Genomic DNA, 18,958 nt, shown 5'->3' with positions numbered 1-18,958 from the left:
CTCCTGTATTCCTACTTTACTTCTTTCTCAAAATTTCTTTATTCTATTTCCTACATGTTCACTTTAGTTGTTCCGGTTAAAGCCGTTGTCTGTGAATTAATGTTACTCTAAATTATAAATACATAATAATACATAGACAAAGCTAATCTGAGGAATATAAGTGATCACCAACCACAGTTTAGATATTAGTCCGAGAAAAGAAAGTTGAAAGACGTAAAGCTAAAGTAGATGGCAAGTCTCCACGATGAGTTCAGTCGCTGCACCCATTGTCCCAAGGCCGCCCGCGCATAGTAGAGCAAGAGCCAAGTCTTGCTCGTTCCACTGCCTCAGACTTTTGCTTAGCCTCTTAATTACTTCAACATCCACCTCTAGCACCCAAGCCGGCGTGCATTGCACCATCAGGCTCACAAAACCGGTCACGTAAGCTTGCCATGTGGCCCAATCACAGCCCAGTGATATCTTCCCTTCCAATGCACTCACCAAAAACTCCAAATGCAGCCACAGAACCCTTGGCCGGCGTTTTGAGGCAGGAGATGAGGAGTCCACTCCCCAAGCAAATGCACTGCTCAGGATTGCAAAGTAAGCCAACGCATAACCTCTTAGCATCGGGACCATTCCTCCCAAATCGTCTTCTTCTCCGTGAACCGAGATGAACCAAGATGGTAATGTCTCCTTGATCAGAGCCTGAACCAGGTTTAGGCCACCGGAGATCCACACAAGAGAAGCTCCCAGTGAAGCTGCCAGCTTGACACGTGTCATTGCCAGAGAAAGTGAAACCTGCCCAATCCCATACCTTGACCCATCTTTCGTTTTCTTCAGTTTTTCTGCTTGCCCAGCTGGTAGCTCCCTGGTGGCAATGCTCTTAACAGAGAACATCAGAAGCGAGAGGATTTCTTCTGTCAGGAACATGACATCTCTGATTGACCGGTGCACTTTTATGTACAAGATTCCTGGGGCAGCTGTGGAGATTCCACCAGAGTAGCGAGACCCGAAACCATGGCCAAGGAGTGCGCCCACTCCCCCATAACTGCAGAGTTGGGAGGTAGGTGTCAGACCAAGAGTGCAAGTGAAGCAGCTTCTGAGGAGCTGAATAACAGCATCGCTGTTGTGGTGGAATACAGTCCTGGAGGCTGAGAAGATAAGAAAGTCACTCCAGCGCTTCACTTTCTGAGTCCACAGCGAGGTCACAATCGGCATGCAGGGCCAGGGGCAAGCGGCAGCAAGGGAGTCCAAGGCAGGTCCCACTAGTACAAGGAAGCGCTCTGTTGCTTTATCGAGCTTGTAGGTTATAGTGAGGCTGACTAGTGCAGCGAGAGGCAAGGGAAGTGTAGCCGCAGAGATTCCATCTGCAAATACATACATGTTTAAGGGATGAGAGATTTTCCAGTGTAATCATTGTATTCATTTGTTCCAGCATATTCTTTTCAAGCTTTCTCTGCAGTTGGAGTTTTACAGATATGACAATTGTTTACAGGTCTACTAAGCAAGACCCCCAGGGACATGTTGTCCGGGACTGCCTTAACTGCATCTAACCAAGACCCCCCACAGATATGTTGTCCAGGACTGCCATGAATGCATCTAAGCAAGACCCCCCCCCCCCTAGGGACATCGACTGCATCTAAGGTTCTAACTTTTCATGTACAAGACCCCTAAAACCTGAGTATATCTATTGTCCTGCGAGAGAAGAAAAGCATTACCTGCTGGAAGCCTTGGGACGTCAACGCCAGTAGCTGCTAAGATCTTCTCTATCTGTTGCTCAACACTTGCTAAATTTGCTGCAGGACTAGGCCAGTCAGTTCCATTCATAGAAACGGGCTTCCACAGACCTCGTGTTACTTCCGAGGAAAAGTAGCTAACCATGGTTCCTAGTGTTGCTGGCAGAAAATCAGCCAAGATTTTTAGACCTGAAACAAATGAAGGGGCAGATTTTAGATCACGCCTACCCCACTATTAGCTGCCTTCGGAGCAGCGTTTGTGAATTATGATGCACCTAGACAGTCACACAAAAATAGCGTATAATGTGGTGAGTCTGGTAATTGTCAGATGTAGAAAAGTATCCCCTTGTCCAAATTGATTTCATTAAGAGGTTTCAATCTCTATATTTACAGGAAAATAGACAAACCTGTTGCTAGTTCCCGAGGAGAAAGTGATCCATGAGCACAGGCAGTAAGAGTAGCATCAAGCACAAACGGGGCCGCTTCCAAGATATCCCATGCAGGTAACTTGAGTTGATCAGAAGAGTCGTCCACCCCGGAAGTAGATAAACTACTGCTCCCTGAAGATGGAGTTAGTGATTGACTACCACCCTTATTTGCCTTCTTGAACATCATGCTAAGGAGGGAATCAACAATGTGATGCACTGGGCTTCCTGTCTTTAGTTCAGAGAGAATTGAAGCCATACATTCTTGATGCTGCCGATACCACTGTTTCAGTCTGGGGAATGAATCCATGAAGATGGGATCGACAGAGATATCTATCACTTTCGAAAATCTTCGACGTGCCATGCGATCCTTTGGGGACTTTCCAAAACATTCCAGTCGGCAATTTCTCACTAACAAGAGATACTCAGGGCTTGGTTGAGGACCCACCGGCGGAACATCTCCCAAGACGTAATCTAGTGGTGGGTGATCAAATCTCCATAACCTTAGAAGAAGCGTAAATGCAGTGGAGAAAACAGCATGAGAGGAGATTACTTCGCCAGTTGGGAGAGTCCATGTAATGTTCGGAATACCGGAGCCAAATGCTTCACATATAGGCATCAAGGCACCAGCAAGCAATGGGACCTGACAAAATAAGTATAAATACTACCCATTGAAAATAGCACATTCTTTGTTTATTGCCAAATAACATAAGTTGAAGAGGAACAAAAAAAAACCTACCACACCGTGCAATGAGAAAATCTGAACACAATCTATGGGTGATATCCCAACAAGAAGAACATTAAGAAACGGCGCAGAACTGATTAGATGGCTATAACTCCCAGAAAGATCAGTTGGAGCCGGAGGCGAGAGTAAAGTTACAATGAAGATAATGACATGCTCCTGGTATTAATCAGAGATGGGGTTAGATATATAAGATGAGGAGGCCGCAGAAAGAAGATCTAAGCGGAGCAATGGGAGCAATAAAACTTTCTCGAATGAAGATCACCACACATACTTGTATGCTCCAACCACGAAATAGAGATGCTCCACAGAGAATAGAAGCCGCAGCTAGCTTCTCATCTTCTGAACCAGTAGTTGCAACCTCGTACATCTTTTCGATCTCTGCTAAGCTTCCATCATATTAATGAGTTTAATTCAGTTGCCTTAAAGCTGAGAAGGTCTAAAAAACTCCACTTACATAGTCTTGGAAACAGACAATACTCAATTATAAACAGGCTTTTAGTTAATGAAATTGGTATTAATACATGCAAACTAGATATATGGTCTTTTTCCTACTAATGCCCCTTTTAACTAATGACCTAAAGAGAAACATAAACAAAGATCGATTTAGATTAAACATACCTAGAAGCTGGAGTTGCGATTAGTGAATTTGTCAATGACGGTGTTAGAGGAGAACCGTTCATAACTAGAGACCAACCAGAAATATTCCCGGCAATACCTTGAGGAACTTGATTGGTTCCCTCAGTTACAAAGCCTGGCCAGAGATATGCGGATGTGTCCAACAGATTTCTGGAGATACAAGCTTCCACTATAAGATGTCGCATGTTACCAGCTGTGCCAACACATATCACAATTACCAAACCACAGATATACAAACCAGAATTCTGGCGCAGTTTAATATTGGGAGAGCAAAAAGTAGATGGCAAATTTACTTACAGCAACCACATGGAGATTCGCTCATGCTTGTATTTTCATGGGATTCATGACCATTTGTATTGCCGGAAATGAACATAACCGCTTTAGCAACAGCTTGATTGGCACCAGACTGAACGGAACGTGGTGGTGTCAGCAAACTTTCATAATCACCAAGTTGTTGTAAGCTATTGATTAATCCTTGTCGGCATTTTCCTTTTTTCTCTTTCCACTGGTTGTGTGGGCTAGATGAGCTTTGATCAATCCATTGGCTTTCTTCTTCGTCAATAATATTGGCAACTGCAAGTGGAGTGACGGATAGTAATACGCAAAGAAACGTGTCGGTGCGAGGCACGGGACCCTCGATTGGGTCTCTTTCCTTCAAATTACAACATAAATTCGTCAATTTAAAACTTCATAAGACACATTCTCATTATATAAGCTTCTGATTAAAAATCATGCATATGTGCAACAGAAGTTGGTGCCTTACACATGTTATTACTTAGTTCAGATAATGTTTCCATCATATGCATGAAAAAGCAATAACGCAGACATAGATTCTCCTAAAAGCAGAAAGATCAGAAAAAACAACCCTCATGCTAATAGCTTAGTAGTGTCAGAATAGATTCCTACCCTTTGCACAAGGCGTAAGGCTGCTAACCATAGAGCTAGAAAGGCATCATGCCATGTTGTACTGTTAGCTGCCTGCAATGCTTTTACAAGACCTGCAAATATTCGCTTATGTTCAAATAAAACCCATAACAATAAGTATGCAGATATTCGAGGAGAAGAGATATGCAAGAACGACAATGGAGATAAATCTACTAGCACCGGTTAGATTTTCAACAGCGCTGGCTGCTGCAGTTTGTGTCCCATCCATTATGTCTTCGAAGAAAAGATCAATGGGCAGCCAAAGTGCAGACTCACTAGTCCCATGATGCTGACTAGTCAATGCTAACTTAGAGCCAGAGGAGACAATCGCATGAAACTCTCCTCGAGGGATGGTCTTGCTCTCCCTTTCAAGAAATTTACGTGTATGATATGCCAGCTGTGTAAGGGCTTCTGGATTTATATGTTTTGAATTCCTCACTGTCAATGATTTGGTTGCCAGCACTCCAAAGCGCTGACTGAAATCCTCCCAGTGTGTTGGCCTGAAGAGAAAGGAAACTTAGAGGGATTGGTTGAGAAACATCTGAAGACGTTGGTACATTTTCATTCATTTGCAAGAAATCAAGCTCATGAGGCCGGCATTGTCCACACTGATACAAATCAGACAACAAACAGAGAGGGGTGCTAGTTAAAAAAGGTCTTACATGTTTTGACTTGCCAAGTGAAGAATCCTTGATGTTACTTTATTCTGCAAAAATTCTTGGATTAGCTCGATAGCCATTTCAGTGTTTGCTTTCTCTAGTGCATCATGGTTCTCATTTCTCTTGACAGGATTTTCCAGCCCATCTATTTCCATGTCGTGTGGCCTGCTAGGCCATTTAGACCTCTTAGTAGATGTCAGTTCTAAAAGCCCTTCCTCGTCTAGGGATGCATCAACTAGCTGCCAGACAATAGAGAAGACAAATGCAAGGAGAATACTTCCCGGTTCTTGATCTTGGATACCAAAGGTTTCAGAAAGATGGAGGATATCATCGATGGAATTCATTGTCCTGTTCATTTGTAAACTTTCACATTGGTATGCATTTTAAAACCTAAGAAGAAGGAGAGCTAATCAAAGAAATATGAGCTCTATGATTACTCCTATAAAATCCAGTGCATTAAAAACCAGTGCACCGCCAAAAAGAAGATCTAAAAAGTATTTACACATACTCTTGAACTCGAAACTAAAGCCTGGTTATACACACCATATCGACAAAACACCATTAACTGAGATAAGGAACTCACTTGTGATATCCTGGTCCTCTGATTAGAGGCATGAATGAGAATGCATGTCTCTTGAGAAGTTCCATATAGAGCCTATAGGCTGCGGGGTGAAGCTTTCTATTCGAGATTACCCTAGAATTACCAGCCATAAGAATTACAAGAGTAGATCAGAAACAGTAAGATGATAAGACTGTAGTGTCCTAAATGAGCCTACTCTGGTCAAAGGTGTGTGATAACAAAAGAAAAAGAGATATTACAGACATCCCCGTTTGAAGGAAATGTTTCAAGAAGCAGCATAATGAATTTAGTAGTAACCCGGAGATTTCGAGCGAGCATTATTATTAACCAAGTATAGGAAATTCCATATAACTGGTTCCAGAGCCAAACCTAAAGACTATCCAAGTATCAACTTCTTAAAGTATAGACCATTATTAAGAGAAATTAGTAGCCAGGTTGATAATCCCAAGACTAAGAGTGAGTGATCTAATAGGAAGAAGAAAAAGAGATGAATCCAGCTCGAAAGGAAAGCTGTACGAGAGCTGGACATAGAAAGGGAGAGTTACCTTGGGTAGAGAAGGGCGAGGACAAGTAGGGGAGGGACAAGATTGACGGATATAGCTTTTTCGAGAAGCTTCCATGATAGAGGAGTGTGATTTTCCCAGAAGATGTGGGAGACAAGGAGTTGAGCGAGGTCCGGAGAGGGAAGGGAGATTCCAGAAGAGGTGAGGGTCAAGCGAAGCTGAAGAGCCCAGTGAAGAGGATCGACGTTCTTCTCCTGCGCCGACCTAATAAGAGACGTAACCGAGTGCCAGAGAGTCGGTTGAAAATCCGACGGAGCCACGGCCATTGGACGCCGTCTCGGGGAGAATCAAAGTGTTTGGGACTCGAACAAATTGACCGTCTTCTTCTTCTTCGTCTTCTTCTCTCACAGACTTTTTTTTTTTTTTTTTTTTTTTTATAATTCTATCGCCAATTACTTTTTTTTTTTGGTCCTCTCACACGATTTTTTCCTTCTAGAGAAATTTTGGAAAGTATAGCTTTTGTTTTGGAGTGAATATAATTATACTTAGTAGTAGACTAGTAGCACTATTTGAATAAGAGAATATACTAGCAATTTTTATACGAGTTTCTTCTGAAGGAGGAGAGTTATCTTTGAAGAAGAAGCCTAATCAAATAATTCCAAAAACAAACCGGAAAGCCCTTAACAAAGTCATCTTCATCCACCCATCAAACAAAAAGAGACTTAAGGGAGGAGGAGGAGCTTTCTTTTAAGACATAAGCGGGGGGGATTTCATTTCATGGATTGCTGAGTCTGTCAAGGCACCAGCACCAGTACTCTGACTTGGAGTTTTTGTACAGCTCTTCCGGCTTCATCTTCTCTAGATCGCTCTGTTTCCACGAGTTCAGACCATTCCCTTCTTCACTTAACCCATGCTCTTGATCCCGCATTCTCTTGTACAGTCTCATCGCAGATACACAGTCCTCATAAGGCTCGTGCTTCCCGCATTGGATCTTGTATCTGCAACATACAAACCAAACCAGGTTCCTATCCCATGTATGTTTTCCAAAGTTTTGCAGTACCCAGTGTCAAGAAATATAGCCCAAGGATTAACTTACCCGAGATATGACTTTGTGAGGTACCTGAGCGATTGGCTTACAAGATTTGTCTTCATCAACGGCACATATTTGGCTGTGTCTCTGAGGTGAAGCATAGCAAGTATATTAGCGAGAGGCTGGCAAGAGAGATTTCAAGCAAAGGCAACAACAAGCAGAGTACAACTAACCCTCTGCCAGAGGTGACTCACAAAAAAAAACGGAGCAGTTACCTCAACAAATGGCTAGGGTATTGGAGATTCAAGCAACTCATATCATGCTTAAGCTCATGACCAACAAGAAGAAGCTTCCCAGCGCCATCATTATGTCCACCGCACAAGATGGCCAAAACTTTTTCTCGCACATCCTGAAGAGACATACCGTCCTTCAAATCTGCCGGGGTCAATCCAGTTACCTCGTGCCTGAACATCAGGCGGGTGAGAGATTAATAAATAACGAAGAATTAGAAAACCAAAACAAGCACAAACGTCCACAAGAAGAACCTGTAATCGGTGACAGGGTTTAGTGGTTTGACGTGAGTGGAGAGGATCACATTCTCGTCTTCGTCAACCAGGCAAACAGAAGCGCACTGATCAGTAGACCCGTCAATACCACTACCTACCATTTCACAGTCAATTGACACTGCCTTGAGACGTGAAGCACCATGAGGCCTAGAAGGATTAACCTGATTCCGTTGGGTAGATGTTGCCTGACGTGAATATAAAGCACTAATCAACTCTAGGATGGCGACAGGGAAACTGCTAGTGCTAGTATTTCAATAATCAGAAAAGAATACACTCAGGTTGTTCACATTTATCCAATTTGACACAGAATTCCCAACAGCTAGTAAGTGAGTCTCTGATTCTGATCCTAGTTACAAAGACTTACAGGAGGAGGAGGAGGAGGTGGAGAGAGGTGACACTTGTTTATATGCTCAGCAAGAGCAGCGGCCTCCTCAAAGACTTGAAGACAAAGACTACAGCCTCGTTCAGAGAAAATGGTTTTGCAGTTTCCTTTGAAAAGATGGTCCGGAACTGAAATACAAAAATAGTGATGGAATCAAAACAAATCCATAGCAATGTTGTATGTGGAATGGAAACAATCATATATCTGTCTATTACCGTTAAGGTGTTCCCGAACAGATTCGAAGGATTTACAGTGCTTCAGGCAAACCCCACACCGAGGCTGATGAACTGAATGGTACGAAACCTTCATGTGCTCGACGAGGTGTTCGCGTCTATTGAACATCTTGTAGCAAGCAACGCATCTGTGCCTGCCAGTGCCACCAAACAAAAACAAAATTCAACTCGAATTACACAACCCTAAAAGTGAATTTGCGAAGCCAAAGTGATTCGAGTGCCCAGAATAAAAGAGAAAAAAAACTGGAGATTAGAGAGGTGAACCTTATTCTGGGATCTCCGGAAGAAATAAACTGAGAGTCCATGGAAAATCAAAAACGAGTCGAAACGTCACCGCCTGGGGTTTAGTGTTGTCACCGGAGAAGAAGGGTTCGAGTTTCCTGGGGATTTTTTTTTTTACTTTTTATAGCTACTTCCTATCTTTCTTTATAATTGCAACACCACCCCTTCTCTAAAATTAATTACAGAAATCGTACTCCTCAAATCCTCCTTAAACTTTTGAAAGTAACAGTTAAGCCCCCTCAGTTTTTTAAAAAAAAAAAAAATTAAGAGATTAATAAAACCTGCATGACCATCTCTACCATTTTTTTAAACATTTTAGGCCCTAATCTGATGTTTGGAGTAGGTTTATCACCTACTGAGAAAATCAGAAACTAAAAGAACTAATTATGAACTAGTGTTAACAATAAAACAAAAAATATTTAGTATTAAAAAACACCAAATAAAATATAAATCTATAGTATTGTTTCAAAATTGCAAGAAAAACACATGAAGATATGTTTTTTAAGATAAAAAAATATGATTTTATTAAAATTTGGAACATAAATTATTGTAAAACATCACAAACTCCCGATCTAAATGTCTAATCAACAAAAGCATACTTTTATACTTAGAAATCTAAAATAATCAGATATATAAGATTAAGTCGGAGTTAATCGGACAAGACATATAATACTTAAATGACTTATTTTTTTAGGGATTAGTCATTAATCAAGTGGGTTTAGCGACTAGTCGAAAGTAACTGAAGCTAAACAGAAATAATTATAACAAGAAGATATACAATAGTGGAAAAGGGAGTTGCAATGTCCTTATTTAGTCATTCTTAATTCATAAAAATCGAAGGAATCTATCTTTTGGCCTCCCCCTTATTCACCATACCTCACCAAATTTCAGGAAAACGTATACTAAAAAGAGAACTTTGCTCGCTTTCACAAGAGGCAGAGGCGCAAAGACAAAAAAAAAAAAAAAAAAAAAACAAATTAAACTAGATTATTAGATTAACCTTATATAGAGAGTCCACAAATCTCGATTTAGGTAAAATCAATCGGTTTCCGATTACTGATCCGACCCGACATTTGGATTTGCAAATCAATTTCGTCGATCAGTTGCAGCTGGCAGTTGCTATCTGTACTCGGTATCGAGAACCAAAATTAGTTTATGGGTTCGGTTTGTTCGGATCCAACCGTTCGCCCAGGACTAACTAACATGATAAATCATTTCAACCTTTTATGTCGCAAAAAGAAATCCAAGATTAAATACAATTCCTCTTGAAAGCGTGTGATTAATAATATTAGGTTGAAATAATATGTAGATTATCTATCTCTTAGAGAAAAGGCGAAACCATAGAGTATAAAACAATTCATGCTAATCGAAGGGAAAGAATAATCATCAGAAAAGCATACCAAATAATCAGTATAAGTTAGCAAAAGCTAAATAAATTGGAAAGGGACCTAATTTTGAGAATCTACGGTGTAATTTTAATAACATGTACGTTAGTGCTTGTAATTGGAAGATCGGTGCGTTAGGACTAATAGATATAATCTCTCCCCGAGTCCTGACAGCTGCTGATTCTCAAATATTGACAGGAAAAATCCAAAAAAAAAATAAAACAATGAAGAAGAAAGAAACACAGAGTGGAATCAGAATCCGATCCCTTTCTAACATGCATCACTCTTCCTTTTTTGAAAAACTTGTAAAAGTTTCCACCTTTCAACAGTTTCTTCTCCCTTAATTTCTTCTCTCGTTGAATGTTGGAACACGTTATTCTGCAATTAACAAACAATATTAAATAAATCAAAAGCATAGATTTTTCATTATAAAAAGCTCGTTAACGGTCACCATCTTCCCTGCACATATCACTCCATCGACTCCAGTATTTCCCAAGCTCTCTTGAGATGGCAAAGAACTCACAGAACAGTAGTAGCAAGAAGAAGCAAGAAAACAGAATTTGTGAGAAGATCTTCAGAGCAGTGACGAGTCCTGTCCGAACTGTTCGCCGCATCTCCACCAAACCTTCAACAAGCCACCCAGCAGAGGCCGTTTGCGTCAAATTTGCAGAGACATCGTCGACTCAGGCGGCGGCAGCCAAACCCATCATTACAAAGATGGAACCGAAGAAGACGGTGATCGCTCGAGTGGAGACGACTATCAAAACGGACGAGAGGTTCACCGATTATATAAAGAAAGCGAAGCTGAAGATCAGGGCAATGACGACGAATCACGATGACGATGCGTGGGAGACAAGTGAAACAGATCAGACACGTGAGCATCACCACGTCCATAACTCTCACGTAGGTGGCCGTAGCAGTGGGAGATCATCATCATCAGATCAGTTCTCTGAGTACATAAAGAAGGCGAAGATGAAGCTCATGTCCTCTTCCACCATTGCTCGTGCTAACAACCCAACTAACGATACTTATTTCAAGTGATATGACATGTTGACAACTGATGATGATTTTTGAACAAATCCTGGCCTTAATTTGTCTGAATGATTTTGGTTTGATACTCGTAAAAGATTCTATTGTATTAATAAGTACGGACATGGATTTTGTTGCGTTAATAGTAATAATGTTGATCATTTTGCTCTTAAATTAATTTACTACCAGTCAGTCTGGTAGTGAGTGGGTTGGTTTCGTTTCGTTCTAATAATAAAATAATGATATACAAATATCATATGGGCTCTGATGGGCCGTCATATACTTTGATAATAACTTCAGATAATTGACTAAATAATGAATGACAAAGCTTTCGTAATAACGAAATGACATGCACGAAGCACGATCGTTAAGTACGTTATATAAAAAATAAAGAGACCCCTGATCGGCTCTGGATGTGCTGGTAAGAAGGTTTTTTGTCGTTGGATCGTAACGTAAGTAACATGACTGACCTGTACTGAATATTCGTTTTCAAACGATAACTGCTTTTCATTTAATGCCAACCAGAAAAATATATATTATTTTTTTTAAAAGAAGGGCAGATACAGTATATTCATCTGAGATTTCGTTTTCTTATTTTACTCATACCCTTTGCCTCTTAACACGAGATTTCCAATTAATTTTTGATCTCGGACGGATATCATCCTTAATCCTCAAAAAAACATACTGTCTGTAAAACATTACTTACGTACAGCCTATTTTGTTCATATTCCGGTCTACGACTACTTTCATTTTATTTTATTTTTGTAAAAGACTACTTTTAATTTGTAAATTTAATGGTTAACTTATTCGGTTTCGTTGAATATACTAGTATATATTTGTTCCTATCTCATAGTTTTCTTAGATATGGATACGGGTTGTGCTTTGTGTTGTATTTGGAAATTAAATATCTAAGAACATTAATGTAGCTTGTACACTGCATCGTCAAATTCGAAAATCTATAGTATTATTTTCCAAATGGTTTATTTTTCTATTTTTTTCTTTTTGTAAAAGAGACTGTATATAATTTGTTGTTGTTAATAATAATAAACGCAGATAAAGTCCCTTTTCGACGATCAAGAGTCAAGTTTGACCCCAGATGCATAGTAGCTAGGTGCTACTCTTTCTATAAACAATTTAATTACTTAATCGTAAACCCTAAATTAATAACAATATCAATACAACGAATCTGATGATCGGCCATCCTGCTACTTAAAATTCAAATTAATTATAATAAAATTCATATGTCAACTAAATCTGGTGTTACCACAATTGTCTGAAAAAATAAAACTCGAAGACGCCCGTCTACTTTATAATTTAGCATTGTACGTGTGGTGTTGTTTAAAATGCAAATATTTGCAAACACATACATAAAATGCAGACATATATGGATACGAATTGTGTACCCATTATTTGTTCAGAAAGAAAACACAAAAATGTTATTAGGCCAAGGGAATTGGTGACTGAGTATTGTAAGACTGGTTGCTATAACGTCTGTCTGCATTTTATGTCCATTTATACTATAATTTGTTGTATCTATCAGAAAAAAAGAGAGAGAAAAACACCAACTAAAATACCAGGAGGATTATTTGGTTTCGATATAGCAAGTCGACATTGTGTAAGCGAGGAGAGAGGACAGTTCTGGGCGGTGGCACGATAGCTGAGTCATCAAGACAATAATGGTTGGTCATTTGTAATTTACTTTCTGTGAGTTGTATAACGTCTACCTACGTCTTCTCATGTATTTAATTAATATATAGATATATATCGTCTTTACGTAATTTCATTTGTCTGTTTTACTCGCTATCGTCAATGACCTTAGAAAAAGGCCAGCACGAAAATTACGAACAAATCAATGACCTCTCAGTGACAGAGAGACCAATACCCTAGCTAAACATTTTTTTTTGTGTGTTAATTCATTGTGCTTTTGGGTTCATACACATTGTGCTTTTGGGTTCATACATAAGTTTATTGTATATTCCACGTACAGACACACATACACACACACACACACACGTGGAAAACGAATTGAAGGTATTTTCTATTTTTAGACTAAAGCGACCAAGTCGTCAATCTCAAAACTAACAAACGCGGACATTATGAGTTGAAATCGGCAAACCGTGAAAAAGAAAGAGCCAGTACAGGTAACAGCTCCTGGTTATAGTAGTAAAGTCTTAACTATATACAGTAGTATAGAAATCATGTTAATAGTTCTTAGACATCATCAAACTGTACGTTAGATATGTAGGAAGTAACTAACAGTGAAAAGTAGAAGAACGGGACATAAAAAGTGGAGCAGACTTGTACGTAAAATTTGAGTTAATTGTAGATCATGAGTGTCATACACGTACCAAACATATATGCATTCTTCTAAACCCCAAACCATATTATATATTCTGATTATAAAACGTAATACTGTAATACTTATACAACAACAGGTAAAATAGGTAGGTAGGTGGGTTGGAACGGCGTCGTAAGGGGATTTGTCTTTTCCCGCAGGCGAGAGGGCCTCATGAGTCATGAGTCGCGGAACAAAATCGGTTGTTACCTTTCACAGGACTCGAGTGACTTGTTCGCCTGTGGGACCCACTTCCCTTCCAATTATTTTACATAAATCTTATTTATTTATTGTTTTAATTTAGAGAGTCATTAAATTGTTAATTACGAATTTACGATCGAGTCGACTCCTTCCCCAAGGCTATATTTAAACACCATCATCATACTTGCAAGATTACAAACAGTTATTTTTTTTATTTTTTTTTGATGTATTTTCAATATAGTTTTTAAAGTCCAAAAAAAAAAAATAGGCGACGACGCAACAACCAACCCCCCCTTAAACCCAAAACCTCCTCCTCGTTGGAATATAATTAATATAATGGCTCAAACGCCGGCGTCTCCTGTTCAGCCTCCTCCGGTGCTATTATCTGATTCCGCCGCCAAAGACGTCATGATCAAGTGGTTTCGCGGTGAGTTTGCGGCGGCCAACGCCATCATCGATGCACTATGCGGACACCTTATGCAGGGATGCGGCGGATCGGCGGAGTACGAGGCTGTGATGGCAGCGCTTCATCGCCGAAGGCTCAACTGGATCCCAGTGCTCCAGATGCAGAATTACCATTCCATCTCTCAAGTCACCCTCGAGCTACAATTAGCCACGGACAAGAAATGCTTTCATGGCAAAGCAGCAGCCATTCATCATGATGATGATGATTCTCCTTCCAGCGATATCACTGATTCCGGTAATTTAACATCAAATGTGATTCTCTTTTGTCTAATAGCTAAACAGGGTAAAAACCGTACGTTGGATGGACATATTGATTGATGATTATTGGATACACATAACATAACATAAGTCGATGATGTCGTCATGTCTTTTAGTAATTTTTCTCTTTTTGTTCTCGTTTACTACTAGTTACGGCCTTCATTCACTCTCTAAATTTTTTACTTAAAAAAAAAAAAAAATGTAAATTATCGTAGGATCTCGGGAAGAAGAGCGCGTGGACGAAACGATCTCAATTTGTTGGAAGCACGAGGAAGATTGTGAATCAAGGGATTCACTCCTCAAGCAGTCGTCTAAGCGTTTTTCAGCCAAGGAACATGTTAGAGGACATACGGCAAGTTCAAACCCCTCCCCAATCCTCTTTAGGCAGAGTTGATACCAAAGCTGACCTGATTTTATACATTCTGAGGTTTGATTTGTTTTAGTAACCGCAAAATTTATCAGGGCTTTAGAAAAAAAACTTTCTTCTAATTAATTATTAGTAAAGAATGCTCTCTCTACCCATATCATTTTGTTTACTCTCATTAGTTACTACTAGTGTAGTCTCGTACGTCCTGATGGATGAAGTTGCTTCTTTGTTTCCATGACTAATTAGCATGCGTTGTTTGCTCCTGCTCAGGCCAATGTTGTGAAAGGACTCAAACTCTACGAAGATGTCTTCACTGGAACTCAACTCTCCAAGCTTCTTGATTCTATGAATCAGCTCCGAGAGGCTGGTCGTAATCACCAACTTTCAGGTGATTTTTATTGGTAATATTGCGTTAATTTTACCCTCTAGCTCATTCGTGTTTTTTTGCGTCAACCTTACAAAGTTTCTCTCATCCCAAAATGCAGGGGAGACATTTGTTCTGTTCAACAAGAACACCAAAGGTACCAAAAGAGAGCTTCTTCAGCTTGGGGTTCCAATCTTCGGCAACACCACATATGAACACTCAGGTGAAAGACATTAAAGGTCTTGGGGCATCCGTTTACGAAAACACTGTGTATATATAATCTTTGCTGACAACTCCCTACTCGTGCTTGCAGTGGAACCTATCCCAACCCTTGTTCAAAGTGTGATCGACCATCTTCTTCAATGGCGCCTGATTCCTGAATACAAACGACCAAATGGCTGTGTGATCAACTTCTTCGACGAGGTAAAATTACACTCCCATTTCCAGATCCCTTGATCATGCCAGCTAAGGTTTGGGCTTGTTTGCAGGACGAGCACTCTCAGCCATTCCAGAAACCACCTCACGTGGATCAACCCATATCCACTCTTGTTTTATCTGAATCAACCATGGTGTTTGGGCACAGACTCGGGGTCGATAACGATGGCAACTTCAGGGGCTCACTAACTCTCCCACTAAAGGAAGGGTAATGGGAACATTCCATTTTTCCCAACTGTCATGTTGATTGTATTCGAGTTTTGTTTCTAATCAAAAGAAGAATGTCGCAGGTCGTTGTTGGTGATGAGGGGTAACAGCGCAGATATGGCTAGGCATGTAATGTGTCCCTCGCCCAACAAAAGAGTCACAATCACCTTTTTCAAACTCAAACCAGACTCCGGCAAGGTCCAGCCGCGGCCCATCACTAACCCCGTCTCCCTATGGCGACCAGGCACCCCAGCTCCTCCAGCCTGCGGCATGGTCAGAGCTCCACTGGTGATGCTAGCTCCGGCTCCCAAGAGGTTGGACGGCGGCACTGGAGTCTTCTTGCCGTGGACACCGCCTGTATCGTCAAGAAAACCAGCCAAGCATCTCCCCCCGCGTGTCCAGAGGCTGCGTCTCCTGTCAGCAGTGAAGTCGGTGGCAGATCGTGAATCCTCTTCGCCCGAGATAGGAGTGAGCTGAGTTGGAAAGTGTCACGCACGGAAGCTCTCTTTCTTTTTCTATTTTGACGAGTCTTTTGGTTGGTTCGGTTGTATACTTGAGAGAGTTTGGTTGGTTTTTCCCCCTTTTTTTCTTCTTAACATTTTATTTGCTAAATTTTATAGATTGAAGATTAGGGTATTGCGTTACATCTACTGTTGAATGTTGATACATGATTCACCCGGAAGTAGAAGTAGTGCACATAACCTTAAACTGTATTTGCATTAAAATCTTGAAGTATGCCCCCACAGCCCCATTTGCCATAATATTCCAAGATCGTCAGCTTCAATCAAGAAAAGAGGAAACTAACCGAATTTGCTCTTGCAACTGCTTTTCAGAGATTCTGTTTGTCTTCTTTGTTCTTCTATTGGATAAAACGACAGAAACACATAGCTTCTCACTGGCTCAATTTTCCTCATCCCACAAGCGTAGAATCAAAGCAAATCCAACATCCCACTCAATTCTTCATGTCCTACATATTTCGCATATACACCAAAACCACTCCTCTGGGACAAGAATCCCTTAGAGATAAAAGAACATCCTTTTCTGGTTCTCTAGTCTTCTTCCTGACAGACAATGCACAGAAGAGAGGATGATGACAGCAGCAGCTCTCTGCGGCCTCTAGGCATTTGCCGTCGCATTTTTAAATTTGTAGTGGCTAAACTAGGGATATTGGGAGAGAAAGAGATGAATGAAGATAATCCTGAGAGGAACAAACTGATCAAGAAGGGATCAAGGACTGACATCACTATTCATTTCAAGCAAATAGAAGACTCGGAGGATAACGGCAAATCCAAGAACAACTCCCCTGGCTCGTCAATACAAGAATCAGAGAAAGAGACAATAATCAGACTAGCTAATGGTAGTAACGGCCCTAAGAAGAGGTTACTTGAGAAGGGGAAGAAGAGCATGTTGGGTGAGCCGAGCCCCAAGCAACAAATCAACCAGCCTGAAGCAGGGAAACCACCACCACAGCCGCATAGACGTCTGAGGCCCCTTCTAGATGATATAAATAAGAAATCAGATGCTTTTATCAAGAGTACACTGGAGAAGATGAGAAAAGGCTTAGCCTAGAACCAAACAAGTTGAGCCTCTCCTTCTCTCTCGCTTCCTTGTTGAAGAAGAACCAACCAACAGACAATAGGATGCAAAAGAGTTATTTGATTTACTCATCAATTCTTTAATTTTCTTTTAAAATTTAGCAGCTGCATTCTTGATAAGAAAAAGTAGACTTGTATTTTGAGCTAAAATTCACCTCAGAATTCTATGATTTACAAGAAATATTCCTTAAGAGCTAAGCTCATATATTCTTGTCGAAAAATGTGTTCACATTCGTTTGCCTTAAACCCACGTACCTGACACGATAGGCTTCGTTCGACAGAGAAGCTAAATGAAGAATGATTCAAAGGAAGAGAAGACAAAGAATCCCAACACAGGTACACCCTACTCTGTTGTTTCCAGCCATCCAAGCTGGAAGTAAGTAAGAGGCAAAAAAAAACTAATAATGTGAGGCAGCAGAAATAATGGCCCAAAGATAAGCAATCGAAATTCAGAAGGAGGAATGGAATACCTTCCAGGCGTACATGGCAAAGAAGGCAAGAGTATCAGCAGACCAGACAAGAGCAAAGGATTTGTAAAAGAAGGGTATAGCAACATTGAGCAAGGGGACGATGAGAAAGAGGTAGTTAAGAGCCTCTTTCTCTTTACTTGGACAGTCTCGTGCTCGAAGAGAAGGGATAGCTGCCAAGAATAAATATTAGAGAGAGAGAGAGAGAGAGAGAGAAAAGGAAAGGAAGAGTTAGAGAGAGAGAAGGATGCAGCTTACTGAACATCCAAATGGACCACATCCCAATGAGCCTCCATAAATCAGGTTCGTTGGAGGGAAAGAGGAGGTTGAAAGAAAGGACCCCTCCACCGAACATAGATGCATACGCTTGAACCTCAAAAACTTTATAGAGAGTAGTTCCAGGGACAGCTGGGTTTTTACTGGCGGTGGAAGCCCGCGGGGCAAAGGTTGCAGCAGTCTTGTTCACTACCTGATTGATTATGAATTGAAACCAAAAAAAAAAGAAAAAAAAGAAAAAAAAAAAGGCATAAGCTTTGTTGAGTATGAATGATGGACCAATCATTCATTGTGCATTTGGGGATTTGTTAAGATAAAATCAAAAAAAAAAAAAAACTCTCCCCGTTTCTTTCAGCTGAAAATTTGAGAGCATGGTGGAGGGAATAGTTAGAAAATTCGGACCTTTTTCAAGTCTTTACCGAGAGCAGAAGAAGAGGATGAGGAGGAGACCGGCGGGTTATCAGGAAGAAGAGGTTCGTCATCATCCTTGGATTCTACTCCGTCAGAAGTGGCGCGGATCCGGAAAGTCGATGATATTCTTGGTCTACGGCGAAGACCATAAGCGAGAGCAATGGAAGAGACCCCACCATGGCCATGAGTGGTGCTGCAGAGACACCAACTCATCATCATCACGCACGCGATAAGGAAGGAAGGAAGGAGCTGCTGGCTGGGCTTGCTTTCTTTCTTTGGGGGACTCCCTTTTTTTGATTTGATGGCTTTATTGAACCGGTCCACTCTAACCCGGTATTATTGACCCACTTTGAACCAACTCTCAATTGAACCGAGCCCACGTCGGTTTGATTGGTTTAGCTATTTCTCGGCTCGGCTCGGATGGAAGAAAGAAGGAAAGATCTTCTGGAATTAATTATTATTATTGCCAGAAAGAAAGATCTT

The 18,958-nt window shown here is 40.7% G+C and overlaps 6 protein-coding genes across 15 annotated transcripts; 3 read left to right on the top strand and 3 right to left on the bottom strand.

The window, feature by feature from the left end:
• Window positions 1-90: 90 nt before the first annotated feature.
• On the bottom strand, window positions 91-6,787 carry LOC109124443 (mediator of RNA polymerase II transcription subunit 33B). 3 transcript variants are annotated; one of them, XM_087455472.1, is made up of 12 exons: window positions 6,230-6,787; window positions 5,688-5,798; window positions 5,108-5,452; window positions 4,626-4,945; window positions 4,428-4,519; window positions 3,819-4,173; window positions 3,504-3,714; window positions 3,157-3,271; window positions 2,880-3,041; window positions 2,123-2,783; window positions 1,698-1,904; window positions 91-1,346 (listed from the first exon to the last, which is right to left on the bottom strand). In XM_087455472.1, exons 1-12 carry the CDS (start codon window positions 6,511-6,513, stop codon window positions 220-222), a joined length of 3,990 nt encoding a protein of 1,329 aa, XP_087311598.1. In that variant the 5' UTR covers window positions 6,514-6,787; the 3' UTR covers window positions 91-219. The 3 variants fall into 3 exon arrangements, with proteins under 3 accessions (XP_087311598.1, XP_087311599.1, XP_087311600.1); XM_087455473.1 differs by having other exon boundaries at window positions 3,157-3,263; window positions 6,230-6,705; XM_087455474.1 differs by having other exon boundaries at window positions 3,157-3,266; window positions 6,230-6,701.
• Window positions 6,756-8,806, bottom strand: LOC104774789 (RNA exonuclease 4-like). The gene is made up of 7 exons (XM_087455475.1): window positions 8,663-8,806; window positions 8,381-8,532; window positions 8,148-8,293; window positions 7,763-7,968; window positions 7,493-7,681; window positions 7,284-7,364; window positions 6,756-7,185 (listed from the first exon to the last, which is right to left on the bottom strand). The coding sequence occupies exons 1-7, from the start codon at window positions 8,701-8,703 to the stop codon at window positions 6,963-6,965; spliced, it is 1,038 nt and encodes a 345-aa protein (XP_087311601.1). The 5' UTR covers window positions 8,704-8,806; the 3' UTR covers window positions 6,756-6,962.
• Window positions 8,807-9,951: 1,145 nt separating this feature from the next.
• Window positions 9,952-11,255, top strand: LOC104774176 (uncharacterized). The gene has a single exon (XM_010498840.3). The coding sequence runs from the start codon at window positions 10,573-10,575 to the stop codon at window positions 11,104-11,106; it is 534 nt and encodes a 177-aa protein (XP_010497142.2). The 5' UTR covers window positions 9,952-10,572; the 3' UTR covers window positions 11,107-11,255.
• A 2,492-nt stretch (window positions 11,256-13,747) lies between these two features.
• LOC104783394 (RNA demethylase ALKBH10B-like) lies at window positions 13,748-17,542 on the top strand. 5 transcript variants are annotated; one of them, XM_010508552.3, is made up of 7 exons: window positions 13,748-14,330; window positions 14,569-14,705; window positions 14,991-15,108; window positions 15,206-15,307; window positions 15,398-15,507; window positions 15,573-15,727; window positions 15,810-16,370. In XM_010508552.3, exons 1-7 carry the CDS (start codon window positions 13,967-13,969, stop codon window positions 16,201-16,203), a joined length of 1,380 nt encoding a protein of 459 aa, XP_010506854.1. In that variant the 5' UTR covers window positions 13,748-13,966; the 3' UTR covers window positions 16,204-16,370. The 5 variants fall into 5 exon arrangements, 4 of the variants coding, with proteins under 4 accessions (XP_010506854.1, XP_087311593.1, XP_087311594.1 ...); XM_087455467.1 differs by having other exon boundaries at window positions 13,819-14,330; window positions 14,569-14,780; XR_015560154.1 differs by having other exon boundaries at window positions 13,832-14,330; window positions 14,991-15,121; window positions 15,810-17,542.
• On the bottom strand, window positions 16,308-18,694 carry LOC104774213 (protein RESISTANCE TO PHYTOPHTHORA 1, chloroplastic). Of its 4 annotated transcripts, none has more exons than XR_015560156.1 (5): window positions 18,467-18,694; window positions 18,047-18,257; window positions 17,792-17,961; window positions 17,577-17,691; window positions 16,308-17,332 (listed from the first exon to the last, which is right to left on the bottom strand). XR_015560156.1 is itself a non-coding variant. In XM_087455470.1 (4 exons), exons 1-4 carry the CDS (start codon window positions 18,692-18,694, stop codon window positions 17,665-17,667), a joined length of 636 nt encoding a protein of 211 aa, XP_087311596.1. In that variant the 3' UTR covers window positions 17,435-17,664. The 4 variants fall into 4 exon arrangements, 1 of the variants encoding a protein (XP_087311596.1); XR_015560157.1 differs by having other exon boundaries at window positions 16,308-17,328; XR_015560158.1 differs by having other exon boundaries at window positions 16,308-17,220.
• On the top strand, window positions 16,798-17,975 carry LOC104774211 (uncharacterized). The gene has a single exon (XM_087455471.1). The coding sequence runs from the start codon at window positions 16,798-16,800 to the stop codon at window positions 17,293-17,295; it is 498 nt and encodes a 165-aa protein (XP_087311597.1). The 3' UTR covers window positions 17,296-17,975.
• Window positions 18,695-18,958: the final 264 nt, after the last annotated feature.

Source organism: Camelina sativa, chromosome 6, assembly GCF_030686135.1.
Source record: "Camelina sativa cultivar CO46 ecotype springtype chromosome 6, ASM3068613v1".
Taxonomy (NCBI): domain Eukaryota; kingdom Viridiplantae; phylum Streptophyta; class Magnoliopsida; order Brassicales; family Brassicaceae; genus Camelina; species Camelina sativa.
The sequence above is the reverse complement of the archived record's forward strand: the minus strand, read 5'-3'. Positions and strand labels throughout refer to the sequence as shown.